This window comes from Periplaneta americana, chromosome 1 (assembly GCF_040183065.1).
Source record: "Periplaneta americana isolate PAMFEO1 chromosome 1, P.americana_PAMFEO1_priV1, whole genome shotgun sequence".
Classification (NCBI taxonomy): Eukaryota; Metazoa; Arthropoda; class Insecta; order Blattodea; family Blattidae; genus Periplaneta; species Periplaneta americana.
The window spans coordinates 201,065,099-201,086,961 of NC_091117.1; the positions used below are offsets into that span (position 1 = coordinate 201,065,099).

The following is a 21,863-nucleotide window of genomic DNA, read 5'->3' on the forward strand; positions in this document are numbered from 1 at the left end:
AAAAGAAAACAATTCCGAAGTGGCAATGTTGACAGCTAGCTTGCGATATGTTTATGCTGGACTTATGAAGCAGGGACACTAAACACACTTTCTCTCTCTCTCTCATCTTTGGGTACTGTATCTTCTGTTGTCATCTGTGAGGTCATCAGAATGGCAGTACAATTTTGTCAATACCAGTATTTAATTTTATGAATGGCAGAGAATGGAGAAATGCTGGAAAATGGAACAATCCTGAGAAAATTTTGTCCAATACAAATCCATTTGGAGTGCAAGCATTTCGATTCAGGTTTCTAATATAGCTGCTGATGTGTGTATGTATGTATGTATGTATGTTTCAAAGGAAGGATATTATGCTTCAAATAAGGTCGCATTCCAGAAAATAAACACAGAACTCGAGATACTATATAGCCATACCACATTTATTACGAACAAATTAGAGTACAGTTTCTAATTAAACTAAAATTATAAAAATTCACGTCCCATTCACACACTATGAGATACAATACACTTCTCATAAAATAAAATAAAAATAAAATAAAAATAACAATAAAAACAAACAGGTTTTCTCGATAAGGCAGTTCAATAATTGTAAGACTTAACACATGCAGTAGAATGCTCAAATTATTATTTAATATATATACAATAATCCATAAAAGATTATGCATATTCCACCTGAACATGTCTTAACATACGCCAGGATATGATAGAAGGAGACTATTGGAATCTTCATGACATTGGAAATATAGAACACTTTATCCTTGTTTATTTCAGAAAACATAAAATAGAAATTTTAGAATAGGCACTTAAAACTTAACACATTAGACTAAGGAAATTTTACACTCGATGTCAAATTACTTGACAGGACAAACTTCAGCCAGTAAGAAGTGTACAGAAATGAAAGAAAAATCAAAATTAGAATATTTAATTTATACAACAAAACAAACACGTTTGAAAAATGTCATAATGATACCTATAACATCACATACCCTCTATCCGTTACACTGGCCTCTTTCAATGTTCCCTTCACAATAGTAATAAAAATTGCACAGAAAACACTACAGAGAGATAACTATTAAGTCCATCTGTAGCGTTATAGTATAGCACGAACTCACTTGAATATAATATTCATATATCCTGATAAAGAGTCAGAGACAGACAGACGATAATCCTCAATTCATTTTTCACATTAAGGAACCATGGCTGTAGATGCGAGTATTAGCTTATTCTTCACTTATACTTAACACATGTATCCTCGACACACAAAATTTGAAGCAGATTACAGCTTGTTATTCTCCAAACATTTTCCATTTTTATCCATTTAAAACGAGGCAAACAATCATAGTTATCTACTTAAAAATATGAATTTTGGAGGTTATGTGGAATTTAAATACTTTCACATTAATGATATGAATTAATACCTGAACAACATATAAAAATAGTACATAAATTTCGAAATCTACATTACATTTTAACTTCCCTATGTTACTTTAAATTAGGCTATATATAGATGATTGTACAACATTATCCAAATCCAAACCAAAAACCTATTGAATATTCTATTACAGACATTTTAACTGTGTACTGAGAAATGTTACTCTCAAAGATGTAAATTCAATACCTCCATAAGTTTTAACTTTCATCTTTTACCTTTACGAAATTATATGAATTTAGATAAGGGTAAAGGATTCTTCTCTTTGAAGTAGGCCTATACAAAGAACATACCGATTAATATAAAAAACTTTAAAAGATGTAAATTCAATACCTCCATAAATTTTAACTTTCATCTTTTACCTTTACGAAATTATATGAATTTAGATAAGGGTAAAGGATTCTTCTCTTTGAAGTAGGCCTATACAAAGAACATACCGATTAATATAAAAAACTTTAAAAGATGTAAATTCAATACCTCCATTAGTTTTAACTTTCATCTTTTACCTTTACGAAATTATATGAATTTAGATAAGGGTAAAGGATCCTTCTCTTTGAAGTAGGCCTATACAAAGAACATACCGATTAATATAAAAAACTTTAAAAGAAAAAATTACAACTAAATAAATTCCAGAAATAATGGATTTTTTTTTATGAAATCTCAGTTTTCCTTAACATCAATTTCTTCAAGGAATAAATGTTTGAGTTCGTTGTACATTCTAAATCTGTTCTGCAATCTTAAACTTAGCTACTTATAAATACTTACTTATGTAATGTTCTTCTCCTAGCTTCAATTACAAATCCCGTTTATGAAATGAAACTTCATTACATTAATTTTTACTCACGTATTTCAGTAACAAAATGGTGAAAAACAGTTATTAACTAAATGTGCGAGAAAATTTTATCTTTCATTTCGAAATTATGGCTCGTCTTTGTGTACACACTATCTCTCTATATGAATCACTAATGCTTATCAATGTTCACCATATCAGAATTACTGTTAATCTTTTAGTATCCAAGACTTCGATGTCCTATTAAGATTCACCTAAACCTAATAAAAACTGAACAGATCTATGCTAATAATGATTTCCCAAGGCTTCTTTACTTTCTGATGCAAAATGTAGAATTTATATTCTTCAAATGCACAATAGCACAGATAGTAATATACTGCGAACTATTTTTCCATCAGCAAATATCTCCACTTATATTAAAATATTTTGTATTTATATGCGCTTTATAACAAAGTTTCACTTATTAACTTATTACCTTACATTGTTTAAGAAGAAATTTGTAATCACCATAATCTCTTTGTATTTCAAAATTATATTTCCGAATAAACATAATCTGTACACCAGAAATACTTCTATACATTACCCTTACTAGCATTTGGTTTCGTTATTATATGTCTGTTCATACGCGGCACACTGAAAATAATTCTGTGATTTTACATACCCTGAACCCCTTTGTATGTTACACTTTATAAAAATGCGAATTTTTAGTTAAGTGCAGAAAAAAGTATTGTCCAAATATTTACATATGTTTTTTTCTTGAATCAAAGTTCATTTTTATATTTAATATGCTATTCTCTAATTTGTTGAACCTGCATCACGTTAGAAACCAGAAGAATCTTGTGAATTATGCTCTAAAGAACTATTTAATAGAATAATTTACAAGATGGGCTAATTCACGAAATAATATTTAACATACCAATCACAATACGCAATATTGTGTCTCTGTGATATAAATTTACATCTTCATAACCCATTAAAAATGTGAGAATTTCAGAATTTAGTTAATACAAAGTGCAAGTACTGTAAAACTGTAATACTTTCAGAAATGTTGGCGCTCTCAATCACAGTTCAGAACAGTATATTCGAGTTGAATATTTCATCACTTCACAATTTTGTACTGTTGATAATTTTACTATTATAGATTCAGAATGGAAGGTATATTTTCCGTATCAGAAGAAATGGACAATAAATTATAAATAATTTTTTCCAAGTGTTGCATGAAAAAGCGAACTCTAATAAAATGAGTTTTGTTTCAGATATCAGACTTTTCTGATTATCTAGTGTCCAGCAATATTAATTTATTAGATAACAATCAAACTTCATAGTTAAATTATGTGGCATCTCCAACATGTTAATTGTTGGAAATATTTCTCAAATTAAAATACGATTTTATGGCTAATTTTATATGGGTCAGCAATTTCAGAAAGAATTTAGAATTTCCACCTTTTATTCAAAGCATCCGAATGGATACTGTACAATTGCTAATTACTAGACCTCGGATTTTAGGTAAAAACCTATTTTGTTCCTCATGATATATACAAAAGAAAAGTTGTATATATACGAATTATGGAAATATATGTTCGAAAATGGTGGTCCTATACAACCTAAAAATATCTAATTTCACGTTAGAAACTATTTTTACCTAATTTTACATTTTCCAATTTCTACAGTTGGTAATATGGAAACGCTGTGTAATTCTGTATGCCAGTCGTGCCTTGACAACAATCGCAGCTAGTAATCTACACTGATGCAGCCCCGTACATGATTGCTGCCATTAAATTACTTGAAGTATTTTACCCTGCCTTGTTCCATATTACTTGTCTTGCCCATGCCACGAATCGCGTAGCTGAGACGATACAGCTTGAATATCCACAAGTGAATAAGCTGGTTTCCACAATTAAAAAGGTTTTTATTAAAGCACCTACGAGGATTCAGTTATTTCGAGAGCAACTTCCCAATGTGCCACTTCCACCAGAACCTATTCTTACCCGATGGGGAACATGGTTACAGGGCGTGGAATATTACAGCAATCATTTGGAGGACATTAAGAACTTTGTTTTGAAACTGGGGGAGGATGCAGTGAGCATTACTTCAGCTAAAAAACTTCTGCAGGACCCAACAATTGCCCGGGATATTGCATTCATCAAATCACATTATGTATTTCTGGTCCCCATTATTAATGCTCTAGAGTCTTCAGGCAAACCGGTCTACACGCAACTGGGATTGATACAAGAGGTGACAGAAAAAATCAACTTGGTTCCTAGTTATGTTGGTGAAAAAGTTTCTGAAAAACTCAAATCAGTGCTTCAAAAAAACCTAGGACTGACAGTTCTCCGCACAGTTGCTGACATCTTGGCCGGCAAAACACCTGAACATGAATGTGCTGTTCCCTTGCATCTAATACCAACATTTAAATGTGCTCTGGTGTCATCAGTTGATGTGGAATGCTCATTTTCGGCATATAAGATGGTGTTATCTGAGAAGCGATGCAGTTTCTCAATGGAAAACTTAGAAAAGGTGTTAGTTGTTTACTCTGGCTCTAATTATGGACATGTACAATGAAATAATGTCAAATATTTCGGCTAATTTGTAATGGGAAATGAAATAATGTCATTTTTTGTTCACCTATTTTTGTAATTTTAGAACCTATTTTGATTTGTGATAGAGCCTATTTTAGGTACCTAATTTAAGATTTTTAGGACCTAAAAGTCCGAGGTCTACTAATTACATTTCCTGAGCTCTTCTTTCAAGACTGGAGATTCAACATTAGCTTTAGCAATATTCATAAGGCTGATATCAAAAAAAGTACTTTCAGTATACTGCCCAAAAATATATATTTTTTTCTTTCAACTATTAAAATAAGTGATATGCACAACATACTTTTATCGACGTTTATATAGATTAATACACTACATCACGAAAGAGAGCATTCACTGGGTAAAATCTTTCACCATTTCTCAGCCACGAATTTTCTTATTTTCAGCCACTAACTTTCTTATTTTCAATGTTATATATGAAATATAAATAGACATTAAAGTTTCTTTCTGACTCTGAATTAAGCTAAAATAATAATAATTGTTTCTTTATTCAATTTCAGTTGAACCATTTGTATCTCATATTTTTATTCAAAGGCACTATTATTTTGTGGTAAGTTAAAGTAATCTGTACGAAATGAGATCAAGCATGACAATATTTCCATGTAAACATTTCTTCAAATAAAATTTACATACCTAGTTCACTATATAGATTTTAAAATCAACACCAATGAAAGCATTTCCAATTCTGAGGATGATGGTAATGGACTATACACATTGTGTCTAAACTCGACATGTCACATACTCAAATACACACACATATTGTCCAAATATTCATAACTTCATTTCTTTAATCGGAACAGAAACTAATATGTCAAAATAATTTCTATTCACTGATTCACTTAACACAAAATTCAATCATTGCAAAATAATGAATTGTAATGCATTCATTAAACTAATTTGTATCATAAAATCTCACATTCACCCAAGATCAACATAACCATAGCACCTATCGTTCAACTGACAATATTTACAAACCTAATCGTTTGAGGTTATTGCGAAGTGCCAGGCGGCTCTTACTGTCACCATTCCAGGATTTCGACTTGGAGCGGAAGTGTTTGAGGTCTGTCTCATGATTCGGGTCAAGCATAGGTCGATAAGCACAAGGCTCGCATTTGTCGCTATGCCTCTCAAAGAACGTCTTGTAACCTCCATGAAGAAGATACAACTCTGGGTAGTTCAAAGCAGGATAGAATTCTTTGTTCTGATCTCTGTCGGAATTGCGCAAAAATCGGAACCTGCAACAAAAATAGTACAATTGGTACAAAACCCACTGGGAATGGGGAATTTTGATCACAATTATTACAAATCGAACAATATGCCAATATGCACGTAAGATTTGAGGCATACTATTCTAATCATAACAGATTCTACAGCTTGTCCAAGTCAAGTCTGCGAGTGGGGATATCGGGATGGAATGTAGAGGCAAAACACAGTTGGCACATAGGTCACTTGACGCTCAGATTTCAACGTGTGCACATCGTTTAAAATACACTACGGAGCGCACGCATTTCTTGTCCTTGTCTTCAGATAAAGGCAACAGTTACGCTGCCTCCCCCCTCATGCAACTTTCTCTCCTACGCCCACGCTTGCCAATCAGAACACCAAACCTCACTGTCAAGCAGAAGTAGAAGTACAGTCTATTTCAAAGCGTCTTAAATTGTTACCGCTCTATGAACTGAAGCGCAGTAGGAAAACTTTGCTGTCATATGAGACTGTACTGGTCTCCTCTCGTTACAACCTCCTTTCACTACAGAACTGCCTCCAACTTCCCCTCTCGGCTTGCAGACTTAACTTGGTCGAGCTGTATGAGAACATATTTCAATATATCTACATATGAAGTTCGAAATTTCACACATGACGTATTGCAAAAAAAAAAAAACAACTCATTTAAGGCCATGTATCAGTGAAATTTTGGTCGAAAATGAAAGAAAAAACGTTTCTTATTTTTTTATATTTTATTATGAATAAACTTTCTACTTTAAATCGCAAGGGAAAAAATGGAACTCTCTGCATCAAAATCCACAGTTAATTCCTGATTTATCACGAAAATCGTCTGTAGCTGCATTTAGATTGGCAACAGGCCATGATTGTTTGGCCAAACACCTGCATAGAATTGGAATATATCAGTCCCCTAACTGCCCACTGTGCAACTCAAACCAAGAAATGGATTCGGAACACCTCAAAATCTGTGCTTCAGTGCCTGGCCATGATAATATCTTTGAAAAATATTGGAGTGCAAGAGGTCAAATGACTTTATTGTCAAACGCCTGGCATTAGAAAACAACAACTTTCTACTTTAATATGGCACTTTCCCCTGGAAAGTTCTAGGGCAACAGAATGATGGTAATGTACAGCTCTTCACATTTGAATTTTAAAATTCATTTTTCTCTATTATTTTTTTTTGCTCCATTCAAAATCCACTACACGATACAATTGTCTTCAAATTTTCAGGAATTGTATATAAATACTGAAGTAAAAATCTGATTTGGGCTTTTTTCTCCATAGTGCTAATAATGATGTTTGAGAATAAGGTGCTTAGGAAAATATTTGGGGCTAAAAGGGATGAAGTTATAGGAGAATGGAGAAAGTTACACAACACAGAACTGCACGCATTGTATTCTTCACCTGGCATAATTAGGAACATTAAATCCAGACGTTTGAGATGGGCAGGGCATGTAGCACATATGGGCGAATCCAGAAATACATATAGAGTGTTAGTTGGGAGGCCGGAGGGAAAAAGACCTGGGAGATGGGAAGATAATATTAAAATGGATTTGAGGGCGGTGGAATATGATGATAGAGACTGGATTAATCTTGCTCGGGATAGGGACCAATGGCGGGCTTATGTGAGGGCGGCAATGAACCTCCGGGTTTCTTAAAAGCCAGTAAGTAAGCAAGTAAGTGCTAATAATGATCACATAATTTAAAAATAGTTAGTACATGGTGGTAAAGGTTTAGCTGATTCTATATTGTGAATTATTGTTTAAAAAATTGTCATATAAAAATTCGATTTTGATTAAATTGAGTAGCTACCGAATGGTGTAAAGTTTCTGTTTTTGAAAGGGTTGTCCGGTAATGAATTTACGCAGATATTTTAGGTGCATTATCCTTTGTACGCCACCATGAACATTGGGTTGCGGAATTTAAGACAGGAAGAATGGATGTCAAATATGAACACTATGTTGTAAAGTAAAGTAACAACAGTTTCTTAAAAACTCCCAAATCAGTTTGTTTATATGGTCTTGTGACGCGAATATTAAATTGATAGATAGAAATTTGAAACTATTCCTTGCATGGTACATAATGATGAAATATAAATTTAGCAATTAAAGATTTAATTAAAAAATTAATATCTCAGGAATGGTACATTTATACAGCAATGCAATTTGGTATGTTGTATTAACATTGCATTTTCATGATCTGATAAAAATTTCAAGACCATAGGTTAATAAATACAAATTTTAGGATTGTCATCGATGCATTGCCTTAAAACTTATGATGGGTGCAAATAACATAAATATACTGCAATTTTATTTCAAAGGCCAATACACAGAGTAAAACTAACATGATATGCAGTCACACTGCATGCTTGGCATTACTAACAAATACTTACAAACTGGGACCTCGTTCTGATGAAAATTCACAATGGAAAATTAAAATACGTCGCTTTGATGCGCTTGCTTCATCCTTCTGTGATGGATCCCTGAGGCCTGAATTTTGTGCTGATGGTTTCGTATCTACGAATTCTTTATAGATTTGTTCTTTGGTATAAATATTTTTTGCTCCCCTTATGTGACCACCATCATATTCATATGGGTAACTGAAATTAAATAAAACAAACATATTAACTCATAGCCATTACAATGAAATGACAATGTAGTTATATAGTAGAGAATTTATGTAAAATAATAAAATGATTCATTCTATATTAAAGGATTTTACCCCAAAAATATGTTCAACATGTTGCCATGCTTTTCTATGGTACAGGATTAATACAACTTGAGAGTACAGTGATCTTCCTGTATTTGCGGAAGATATGTTTCGAAACCTACTGCACACCACAGATAATAGCAAACTCTATAAATAAACCTTTTTTCAGTAACATACATATCTATGATATAATTTAATTGACTAACATTAGGAGAAGCTAATAATAATAATAATAATAATCAGGGTTGCAGAGGGTAGTGAAGTTCATTCCATCTATCACCTCTCCTACCTAATTCCCAACCTCACCTTCACGTGGTGCAACCTGTTCCTAAACAGACGAGGCTCTGGGGACCGAGTCACAGCGGTATAACTGCTCCAACACATATGGAGGAAATGCCATATAAACGCCTGTCCAGAAGGCTATTAAGGTAGCAGCCCTACCACTGGACTACTGTGCGACAGGCTTGTAACCTATCCACAGGAACTCTATACGGTATTACATTCAAGTCTCATAATAAGAGGAAATTGGGAAGACCACGAAAGCGCTGGCATGAGACCGTAACAGATCCTGTAAGGTCTAATACGTGAGGGATATGATGATGATAATGATGATGATGATGATAATAATAATAATAATAATAATAATAATAATAATACAGTGAAACCTTTCCTTACGGACAGTCCTCATATACGGACAGATTTTTATGTCCCAACTGAAATAATATAGAAATAATGATAAATTTAACTCTCGTTTAAGGACACTCTCAGACACAGACATTCCTAAAGCTTGCTTTACCTCCTGACTGCGGACAGAACTTGGATTTCAAGACCTAATGTGTTACAATAATGGAAAATTTAGTTTTGAGAACTGTACAGAAATTCCTTAACATGAAAGAAGACAATAAGGGTCTCGTAGGCTACCACTAGCCCACCTGGCTACTCCTTGTTGTTAGCTGGAAGCGGGTGGATAAACAAAATCATAAAATTTAACCAGTCTTATCGATCCAAGGTTTTCGCGATCGTGAAATTGTATTCGACACATGATGGGGTTAGTAGGATTATTCTCTTCACTTCAATCAGTTGTTCTGTTTCGAGAGACATGGCACCTGAACGTAAAGGTTAAGTTGAAAACTGTAAATTACAGTACTGCATAACTGTAGACTTAGGATAAAATTGCATGGCACAATACTGTATTTTTCTTTTTCGGTCTTATCTACTGTAGTTCAAAGTTGCAAAGAATTTACTGTAGTACTGTATACTGTATTTAGAATTAAACTACAGTAATACATTTCATTTAAAGCGTGAAGGGATACATAATACATATTACAAATTTACTCTTAGATTGGGAAGCCTCCCTCCCAATAAAGGACACTTCCCAGATGTGGACAGATTGTTACTTCCCTTCTATGTCCGTAAATGAGAGGTTTCACTGTAATAATAATTCCGTGGATAAAGAGGGATTACTGTATTCCAAAATATTTCCTTTATTTTCTGAATAAAATTATTATAAAAAAATAGTTTGAGAATAATTCAATATTTATAATAGATTCTAACACTGTGTTTCAATCAAATTCTGTTTTTCTGAATATGATGCCTAATATAACAAATACTTACCGACAATCAACTATAGTATATGAGTCTACTTCATTGTTGAAATTTCCATTCATTAAGGATGCTAGAGTGTCGGCAGATATAGTTTTGAGATCTTGATGCCGACCTTCCATCAATGGCAAAACAAATGGCTTGCTAAAGTCTCCTATTAGATCTGGAATTTGAGTAGCTGTAAACAAAGAAATGATTATAAATCACTCTTTTTACACTGATTTCTATGTCAACATGTCACCATATCCTTAAATAATAAATTAAGATAATATAAGAAGTATGTAGGTGAAGACTCACATCTTTGCAGTGCTCGTTTAATTGTAGCTTCTGTTTCAGAAAAGCTTCGCTGCAGAATGCCTGGGTTGGAAGTAAGTGTACTTTCTCGAATACTATGTAGTGAACTGGACTTCCGGCGTTTTGGTTGAAGAGGTCCTATTTCACATGGTGGGTCAGGTCTTTTAAAAGAACGTAAATTTTCAAGGGTAACAAGCTGACTATTATCTTCTTCATTATTCTGTGTTGAAGATGATGGCTTGAACAAGCAACTTCGTGCCTAAAGTAACATACAAAATTATAAATAAATAAACAAACACTATCACTAACAAAATAGTGATTTGATCACATTAGGTTATAGCGTACACTATTTCTGTATTATAATATGTATTTTCTTATATTATAATGTTTTGAAATGTAATATCTGTTTCATACTATTTGACACTATATAAATACATCACGTAACATTAATTGGGAAAATCACAATACAGCGAACGCTAAGCTCCACCCAAGACCCCTTTCCACTTTTCCCCTACAAGCTCACCAGACACTCTAGCGGGAAAGAGTGGAAATAGGGGTTTAGGGTGGGGTGGCATCTAGTGGAGGAAAGTGAAACAAAAAGATTGAATGCGGCATCTACAAAGCAAAAGAGGAACTTCGTCCTGTGTCCCTCCCTCTCTCTCTCTCTCTCTCCCTCTCCAGCCTCTCCTTCTCTCTTCCTTGCTTCCTGTCTCTTTTTTTTTTCTTACGACTTTGAAGAGGGTAGTATTTGATCCGTCGATCTTCCCAACAAAACACACGCACGCTTTAGACCTCTTGGCTATCAAGACGAGTTGGTGGTAGAAGGGAAAATGAATCTATTTATGTTCAAGGGAACTGCCATACCGTATTGCAGAAATGCAATGTAGCTTCATTGTGTCGTATGCACATTACATGTGTTGTGTTGTGTGGAAATATGTGCGAGGCGATAGGCAGTGATCCATGTGTTACTTCGAGGAAAAAATGTTGTCTAATGCACATTAAATTTGGTTGTATTGTGTTGTGTTGTTCGAGGCAGTAGGCAGTGATCCATGTGTTACTTCGAGGAAAAAATGTTGTCTAATGCACATTAAATTTGGTTGTATTGTGTTGTGCGAGGCGGTAGGCAGTGATCCATGTGTTACTTCGAGGAAAAAATGTTGTCTAATGCACATTAAATTTGGTTGCATTGTGTTGTGTTGTGCGAGGCGGTAGGCAGTGATCCATGTGTTACTTCGAGGAAAAAACGTTGTCTAATGCACATTAAATTTGGTTGTATTGTGTTGTGCGAGGCGGTAGGCAGCGATCCATGTGTTACTTCGAGGAAAAAACGTTGTCTAATGCACATTAAATTTGGTTGTATTGTGTTGTGCGAGGCGGTAGGCAGTGATCCATGTGTTACTTCGAGGAAAAAACGTTGCGTCTAATGCACATTAAATTTGGTTGTATTGTGTTGTGCGAGGCAGTAGGCAATGATCCATGTGTTACTTCGAGGAAAAAGTTGTGTCTAATGCACATAAAATTTGGTTGTATAAAATACGAAATACATGCGAAGCGGTAGGCAGTGATCCACCGAAGTGGGGCAGATAGTAGACAGAGACAGTAGAGAGAAAGAGAGAGCAGGCGAGCGAGGTGCTGAGCGGTGAGGGTGGGGATAACTTCCCCTACTGGCATTCGCTGTATTACGATTTATCCCATTAATTATAATACACAAATGAAAGATTATTACTCTGCTTGAAGCTGGTGTAAGATTGTCCACTAAAGATATACTGCGTTGAAAAATTGGTCTTGGTTTTTCTTCTTTGGGGGAGCAGGACAAAGCAATGGTGTTGTGATCTCTGATAATTGGACCTGAGAGAAGACTGCTAATTCCTGAAGGCAGATGCGTTGTTTCTTCCTGAAATACAAAAATTCAAAATTAAGCATCAATTCTGAAGGATTGTTGATTTTAAATTACAAACAAGCAATTCATTCCAAAGAGACATATATGTCTGATTATTTCATCAGTAATACAGATAATGTCGTATGTCAGTCAGGTGACGAGATGATGATGATACTATCGGGCGTCGGAAACTGCACACCAAAATTTGCTACCTGGATTTCGGTCATATAGGAACTGCACACCAAAATTTGCTACCTGGATTTCGGTCATATAGGAACTGCACACCAAAATTTGCTACCTGGATTTCGGTCATATAGGAACTGCACACCAACATTTTCTACCTGGATTACAGTCATATGGAAACTTCACACCAAAATGTTTTCGACCTGCTTTGCCGATACTACACATAGTTTTAATTTTGTTCAAAATGGAGCGTTTGTTTACATCTGAAAGTGAATGGGGAAATTTAGTGCTGGTATGTGAGGATTGTAAATTTTATAAAGCCAAAGAATTGACAAAATTCACTCCATCTAATGTAGTAACAGTCTTTGAACTAGCTATACATGCTGCAGTGGTGAAAACTTGGGAAATATGTTCCTATTATACTCGTAGGTTGCCGCTTCCATCTTGCGCAAGCATGGTGGCGTAAAATACAGTGTGTAGGACTGGCGAAGGAGTACAAAGAAGACAGTGAGACAGGATAGTAGCTCAGGATGGTTTTTGGCATAACGTATTTGAATCCAGAGGAAGTCGGGAATTTCTTCGCTATGGAATTGGTTGAGGTAAAACTGATAGATAGCCTATTAGACCTGAGAAATTTGCAGATTATTTACTAGAAATGTACATCTCCGAAGATGCAATTTTCCCTCCTACTGTATGGGCAGCCATGACTGCATAGACCTCTCACACAACAAATGGCTGTGAATCATTTCACAAGCATTTTATTGTCAATTTTTACAGCATCCTTCATTGTATAAATTCGTGAATCAACTTTTGGACATACAAATTGAGGCTTATATTAAACTGCAAAGCAATGAAGGAAGGAGGAAGGAAGGAAGGAAGCAAGCAAGCGAAGTTTCAATGTAAAATCAGCCAAATGCAAAACAAATATATTTTGTAAATTGTGCAGTTTCCGGGTAGGATAAGTAAAACCCTTGCGAATCAATGTGCAGTATCCGGATAGGATTAGTGGGTCCCTCGAAAAGCGGTGTGCAGTTTCTGGATCAAAGTGTACAGTTTCCGCCTACCCAATACTATGTATAATCGGTGAGTACAGCAAACTCAGAAGAGGGGGGAAAAAGTAAATAAAAAGAAAGCAGATAAAACAAAAGCAAAGGAACAAAGATTTATATAAAAAAAAAAAAAAAAAAAAAAAAAAGGAAGGAAGAAGGTTCTATTACTGAATTTACCTGAAGAGACTGAAGATAACAGTGAAAGTGATCTCAAAAATAGAAACCTAACTTTCCTGAGTACGAAGGTGAGTGTTCTATAGTTTATTTAGTATTACATTTTGTCTCCAGTATGAAGAATGTGCAGAAGGAAATGACAGCAACTTTGTACCATTACATATTACATTTTATCCATGACCATAACGAAAAACATGCCTTTACTAAATGCTTTTGCGTTTGTAAAGTAGGCTTTTATTCAACATTACTTTATTTCACCAGTGAGATAAAGACTTTACCTCACAGTTTGAACTTTATCTCACAGTTCATTAGTATTTTCCTAGTACCCGGGTACACACGTATACTTTTCCATTGAACTATTACTCAAGAAGTTAATATATTAGTTACTAGATATGTCACTACCTCTACTTCTTTATTACCATTTCTTAAATATACATACACTCAATCTCCTTCTCTTTTCTCTATCTGCTACGTCGTAATTTGTACATTACATCCATATCTTTTATGCATCTTTTTAAAATTTTGTAATAATTTACCTTTTGGGATGCGAGGAGACTTGAACCTGCGAAGTTGGGTTTACAGGATTTTAAAACAACACGCGTTAGCCAACTGAGCTAAAGAGATACGATGATTAATTAAGTTTTAATATTCCTCTTAAGTTTACAGAAGTAAAATGTGAAATTATTTTAATCACAATAGTCCCGTGAAAACTTCTAAATGATCCCTGAAACTTCAAAACGACGAAAATACACGTTTAAAATGAAAAAATATATATTAAAATTATATAATTAATTATAATTTGTTATTTATCCAACGCCTTAGATACCATTCTTTACTAATCATGGCCTCCTACATCATAACCTACCTAGTAACGTATTGATTCTAAAATCCATGCCATGGTATGTGATTACATGAGGACTTATTTTCAACATATTTTCTTTTATAAAACAGAATTTTTCGTTATGGTCATGGATAAAATTATGTATGGTACTTGTGAGCGTGATCTTTATTGCACTCGTGTAATTTAAGCACGAGGCTTCAGCCGAGTGCTTAAATCTTTCCACTCGTGCAATAAAGATGCACTTACCTCACAAGTACCATAAATAACTATTAAACCACTGTTAGCAAAGAGTGAATGGAGAATTGTGAACATGCTGAGCCCAAGGAATATTTATATGAAAATGATCCAAAAGAAAAATATATAAGCTGTGCTTTTCTTGATGATAAATGAAAACATAAAATTTCATTTCAGAGAAAAAAGCAACTATTTAAAATATCAGATAAATTAATCAGTTGTAAGGCAATTAAGTAATTAAGTATCTTACCACTTTGTCAACATCAAGAAGATCTGTGAATCCATCGTCAATAGATTCACTTCCGGAAGACAGACTGTGGAACAAAGACAATCTCGGACTGCCACAAGGTATGCTTCGTGGGGATTTTTCAGGAGAAATTTCCTTCCTTGGTGACAGTTCTGAATTACTTCTTCTAGGAGCAAGCCCACTAGGTTCCACAAATCGAAATCCTGGCTTCAATTCATCTTTGTCCAGGAATGTCCCATAGCCACTATCTTGAGAATTTGGATCCTGATCTTCTAAGGGCTGTCGCTGTCGCAGCGGGTTTGAATTCTGTCTGAGAGCTGCAAACTACAAAAAATAAAATTCAATTAACACAGATTACAGAAATATTGCAATTAAAACGAGTTATACAGATACAGTACCTGAAACAGACCGAAGTAGAGTTTCAGATTTTGGCTCACATATATGCATAATATTGACCCATTGATCATAATTTCGTAAAGTGACTCACATATCAAAATATTAACATTTTACAGTAAAAATTAAGTCAGAAAGGTCTATTTTCTATGGGGCATACCTTCAAGCAGATAACAGAGTTGACTGATAACAATTTAGAGTTGATTCATCAGATTTTTTTTTGTATACCAGTAAATCTCATTTAAAGATGTTTTGATGGATTTCCTTAAAGAACAAAATGTGTATCATTAACAACTAGTCAAACTATAATAGCTGATGATGATGATGAAGATTATGATTATACCTAATCACGTTCAGGGAAGACACTTTGAACACATTCTGTGACCTATTCGCAAGGATACTAGTTAGAAATAAATAAATAATTAATTTCATAATAATGTAAATATCACAAAAACTTATTTTTTCTTCTATGTCGCGTAGCTCCTGAACAATGTGCAAAAAAAAAAAAATGAACATCATTGTCATAGGTGGAGTTATGGAGGGGAATGGGAGGGCACTGCCCCCCCCCCAAACTTGGCCGAACTCATTTTTTTTCTATTAACGTTAGAAAATATTGAATTCAAAAGATTTTTCTTGCTTTTGTTTATGATTATGTTCCTGTGCTTAAATTGACGAATTACTGTCTTCGGACCATGTGTCTGGACTATAATATTTATTTTAAATTTCTGAATGTATAAGAATTTCTATACCTCATTTGATGAATGGAAGCACTGTATTTTTTTTTTGTAACAGCCTGTACTGATATGTTAGAACTCTGCAGGTGTTCAAACAGCCACTTGGAGAAATACGAATAACATACTGCACAACAATGCAGAAAAAAATAAAAGTGATCGCGGTATAATGTGCAAACTTAAAGACGAGATTAAATAAAATAACTGGAATACACATTTCATATGATATCTTGTTTTTTTTTTAAATAAACAGATAAAGTAAATATAAAATTGATCCACCGCTGTGGAGTAATGGTTAACACGTCTGGCCATGAAACGAGCGGTTCGGACAAGTTACTTGGTTGGAGTTTTTGCGGGGTTTTCCCTCAACCACTTGAAGCAGAATTGCTGGGTAATTTTCGATGTTGGACCTCGGACTCATTTCAAGTTCACTGTGTGGCGTGCTGTACTTGTACAAGAGCGCGGCCGTTTGGCTACCCTTTCATTCATAGAATAGGAGTGGTAAGCACAATAGGCCTCAGGTTGCAGTGCAAGCCTTCGGGTCCCTACTCCATATAAGAGGAAAAAAAAATTTAATTGTCTGTATATTTTGTTACAATTTTACTTTATTTTACAATACCGGTACCTTTATTAAATGATGATATTCCGATATGTTGTACCAAGGTCAAGCTATAATGGGGAGAAGATAAATGATGTCCCTCATAATCTCGTTATATCGGGATTCTATGATTTTGTTTTGCCCCATATATATTTATATTGAGAGGTCCCGGGTTCGATTCCCGGTGCCGGAACGAATTTTTCTCGTATTAAATGGTGATGATACACATTGGCTACTTCATAGTAGTCATGTAATACTCAATGAGGTGGGCGAGACCTCATATATAATGAATATGTGATGTATTAACTGTTAGCAGATGTCGCAAACTGATGTTGAATATGGCCATATGGTCATTTAAATATGCGCTCCTGCATGTATGACTTACATTGTCTAAAGTGCAGGTAGTAAGGCCGTAAAACATTACGAGAGGAGTTCGGCCGGCACCGTGGATCGTGTCCCGGCATAGCTCAGTTGGAAAGAGCGCTCAGCGCGTAGAGCTGAGAGGACCTGGGTTCGATTCCCGGTGCCGGAACGAATTTTTTTCGTATTAAATGGTGATGATATACGTATGTATATATATATATATATATATGGCGGGCTTATGTGAGGATGGCAATGAATCTCCGTTCCTTAAAAGCAAATAAGTAATTTATACGAGTAGAAGAACACGTACATACAAGGTGGAAGTGAAAAAAACGTTTTTTTTTTTTCCTCAAATATTTTAACAACCTCTTATTCGGTAACTATTGCTATTAGAATCGTGATTTTTTTTTTCCATATCGATAGGAAAAGTAATAAGGAATAATTTAGCCCTCTGGCGTATTTCAATAGTGTGGGTGTTTTTCGTGTAAATTTACTTTTAAAAACCTCTAATTTGAAGCCACTACATGATGCAATTTGGTTGCAACACAGCGCCAAAGAATAGCTCATAGCGAGACAAACAGAGGTCGTTGACCTCTTACACCTGTATCACGAGAAGTGTGTGTTAGCGGCAATGTTACCGGGCTGCTGAAACTTCAAACTTAATTTTCTAATTAACCGTGCATTTAATCACAAAACGTAATATAGGTTTTTTATTCATTTCAGTTGCTCTATCGTTCCTTTCAATCTGCAAGGTTATTTCAGTTCACCCTGTATATCCAATTCATATAAATCATTTCGCAAAGCTACAATCTAGTTCTTACCTTAGAGGGACTGTTGATCTGTTTGGTCGGACTGCTATGATGCGTAAAGGAGTGAACGTCAATTTCGGGCATAACTCCAACAGGGGTTCCACTTCCTCCAAAACCCATGTTCTCTTTGTCATTGTTCGGAGTATTGCACTTCTCGTAATTGAGAGGCGATGCTGGGAGATTCACATTAAGACGTCTTGAAAATCCTCGACCTCTACTAACATTTCCCTCGTTGGAATATGATAACTTGATGCTATTCTTCAACAACCTGTAAATGAAATTAATAAATTGTAATTCAGGAATTCAAAGATTATAATACTATATTCTAACAAACTTTTGCAGATTCTTGATGGGTTTTTTAATGTTACGTAATAGAACGCACTATTTTCCGCACATAGTCAGTAGCATTGCTAGTTCACGCTAAGAGACTTTGCCTAAATAGATACAGTATACCGGTGCGTTTTCATATATTATGAAGTCTAGGTATTATGTCTCTCTACAGTTTACAAAGGATAAATACACCCTCTACACTTGCATTCACGTTACCAATTTTTATCGTATAATGTGTATTTGTGCACATGCCTTAAGTATGCTTATCAGTGGAAGCATTAATGTCTCTAGAAATAGGCCACGCATGTTGAAAATAACTGTTCCTCATACAGTAACACAAAGAGAAAAAGTGGGACAGAAAACAGTGCAAGTGATAACCTATGCAACAGTTTTCTATACATAAGCAGGTATATGCTGCAGCCATATCATGTAATAAGACAATGAATGTGAGAAAACTTCCATATTCAGTTTTTATAGCAAACAGGCAAACACACTACGTATGTATTCTTTGTATGTGGACCGTTACATAATATGTATAATTCATAATGTGATGTAACATATACAACTCGATAATTTATGACATTCTATCCATTACAAACATTTTCTGTGTATCTTAAAAGTATTTATTTCAGTCACTGACTTCACAGCATATGTTTAAGGTGCTACACCTTTACATTACATGTTTAAAGGACATATGAACGTTGTCGTTGGTCAACGCCAACATCATCAGATACGAAGTACATTTCAGCAATATCAGTGAGTGAAGTCAGTGACTGAAATAAATACTTTTAAGATACAATACAGACTTCTCTGAAAATTAAAAATGAATTGTAAAATATTTTCTGTGTAGCCTATATCCAATTTTCTGAAGGAAGGCAGAAAGGATGTGTATGTCTCAAATATGGTTTATTTCAACATACTATGAATGATTCTGAATCTCTGGAATTCTTATAAGTTATAATATTAATTTATTATTACAACTAAAGTAATACGATTAAATTATACGGTACAGTGATATATTACAGCGCATTCTATTAATGACACAACGATGTTACAGACCGATGTGATGGTGTACTGGAAAATAATTTTACATAATTTCTATATCTTGGTTTTCTGAAACAGTTTATACGGCCATCGATAGTATGAAATGGCATGCCATCCATATTTTATAATTAAATATACTAGTCACATAATGTCCTATATTGTATGCAGAGAATAGGCCTATAATATGCATATATCAACTGTCAGATCCAAAGCCTTTATTTCTTATGAATTTGGGAGAATAAAAATGATAATAGTCTCTTCACAGCAAAAGGTATCGTTCTATTATTATTTATATAATAAATTATAAATTGTATAGGCGTATATGTTAGTTTTAATTATTATGTATATGTACTATTCTGAGAACTGTTAATAATAAATACAATATAAATAATATTTATATAATAAATAATTGCAACTGAAGATCTTCTTTGGTGATATTTGGTATAAGTTGGCAACACTGAAGAGACGGCCAAATTAGCCTTTTAGGAACTAGGTACTCTTGCGTGATCCTCACTATAGCATTCCCGCAAGATGTCTCTTTCTCCTCATTCGTTCCCCTTCAGTGCTCGGGACTATTTGAATATTTTATAGAACTCTACATACGTGCTTTTTAATGTTACTATCATATGGAGTATGTGTACAGGAGTTAGTAAAGTTGTAGAGCGAAAGCAAAAACAAAAAGTTCATACACTGAAATCATTGTTAATGGAGTAAGAATGATTACTAAGCTAAGAATAGGACACAGCACTATACAGGTGGTTCCCAATATTTTGAAGGCGCGACTCACTTTTGGGCGGGACTTTTTTTTTGCGACCCCTCTTCTATTGTACTGGTACTTTATTCCATTCGAAAAGTAAGCATTCTTGTAAAATCCAAAATTACGATAATTTTACTCAAAACCATTGGATACCACCCAAAGAACGACCAAAATAAAAGCACATGGTGTACTACGGTTACCAGGTTTTTAGAATGTCAATACGGGACGGGATGAGGTCGAGCATCGAGGTGTGATGTTTACCGTAAGAAAAATTACACACAATCTGAGAGAATCCCATTTGCACACCATGCCACATTATTGCCACAGACTTGTAGATATCTAAAACCACTCACACTGAATTAATAATCAGCAGCTTATTTTATTGCAATTTGATTACTTGCAATTTACTTTAAAGCAATTGAAATGGTTTAATGCTTCTTAAATTACTCCATGAAATACTGATTTCTAGTGGAAAGCATACATTTTTATGAACTAAATTTAGACGTATCGTATTACTGTATAGTACAAAATATATTATGCTTATCGATAGTTTCTTTTTTAGTATTAGGTAGCAAAGTTCAATATATCCCAGTTGCTTAAAAAATTAATGAAAACTATGATTAAAATTCAAATTAACTTGGACCTCAATTTTCGTGATATCTGTGGAGGATCTAGTCCCTTCTTCTCTCCACTTATTTTTCGTAAATGACATACAGTAGAAGCGTACAGAAACAATTACTTGTCACTTGGAATTCTTTCATTTTAACTGTAATGCGATTATTTTAACACAAGGCATGATATCCGTACACTAAAAAGACATGGAATATTAAAAGAAAATTATGAAAAAAAAAATGGCTATTCTTTTACTCGTCTGTAAATACGGAAACACGGCAACCCTACATGCGAGAGAGGCATGAAATATTACGTAAACAAATTTCGGTAAGTATGGCAACATCTTTACTATAGTACTGAAAAAGGTTCGACAAATATAATTACTATATAGTACTACCACTTGGGGAAAAGGAACTCGCCATCCTACCCCATCATCTCCTGGCCTAGTTGCCTCATAAGTGATGCCATGGTATCATCTGTGTTACTACTACGTAAAAATTTATATTATGGTTTATTTAACGACGCTCGCAACTGCAATGTTATATCAGTGTCGCTGGTGTACCGGAATTTTGTCCCGCAGGAATTCTTTTACATGCCAGTAAATCTACTGATATGAATCTGTCGCATTTAAACACACTTAAATGTCATCGACCTGGGTCGTGATCGAACCCGCAACCTCGAGCACAGAAGGCCAACGCTATACCGACTACGCTACCGAGGCCGACACAACTACGTATATTGATATGATAAAGAGAGAATATCATCGAAATGATAGCCGTCCAAATCTTGGATTTAAAATATCGGCATCCTGATCAATTCAAATGAACAAAAAAGAAAACGTAAATTAATGTTAAAAAAATACATAATGAAATTTTAAAAAAGAATATTCTGCGACAAGATGTGGTGGCTATCAAAACGATACAAATTTATTGAAAATAAATAATATACACTGAATATTATAAAGATGAACAGAGATG

General features: G+C 34.5%; 1 protein-coding gene across 2 annotated transcripts in view; it reads right to left on the bottom strand.

The window, feature by feature from the left end:
• Positions 1–392: 392 nt before the first annotated feature.
• The window catches only part of LOC138706387 (M-phase inducer phosphatase-like), a 206,028-nt gene continuing 184,557 nt past the window's right edge, over positions 393–21,863 (bottom strand). For both annotated transcript variants that reach the window (XM_069835620.1, XM_069835629.1), the window contains 7 exons: positions 18,156–18,411; positions 15,253–15,573; positions 12,369–12,536; positions 10,646–10,901; positions 10,361–10,526; positions 8,430–8,636; positions 393–6,051 (listed from right to left, as the gene is read on the bottom strand). In XM_069835620.1, coding sequence (XP_069691721.1) covers positions 5,784–6,051; positions 8,430–8,636; positions 10,361–10,526; positions 10,646–10,901; positions 12,369–12,536; positions 15,253–15,573; positions 18,156–18,411 — 1,642 coding nt within the window. In that variant the 3' untranslated portion in view covers positions 393–5,783. The remainder of the gene's footprint in view (positions 6,052–8,429; positions 8,637–10,360; positions 10,527–10,645; positions 10,902–12,368; positions 12,537–15,252; positions 15,574–18,155; positions 18,412–21,863) is intronic.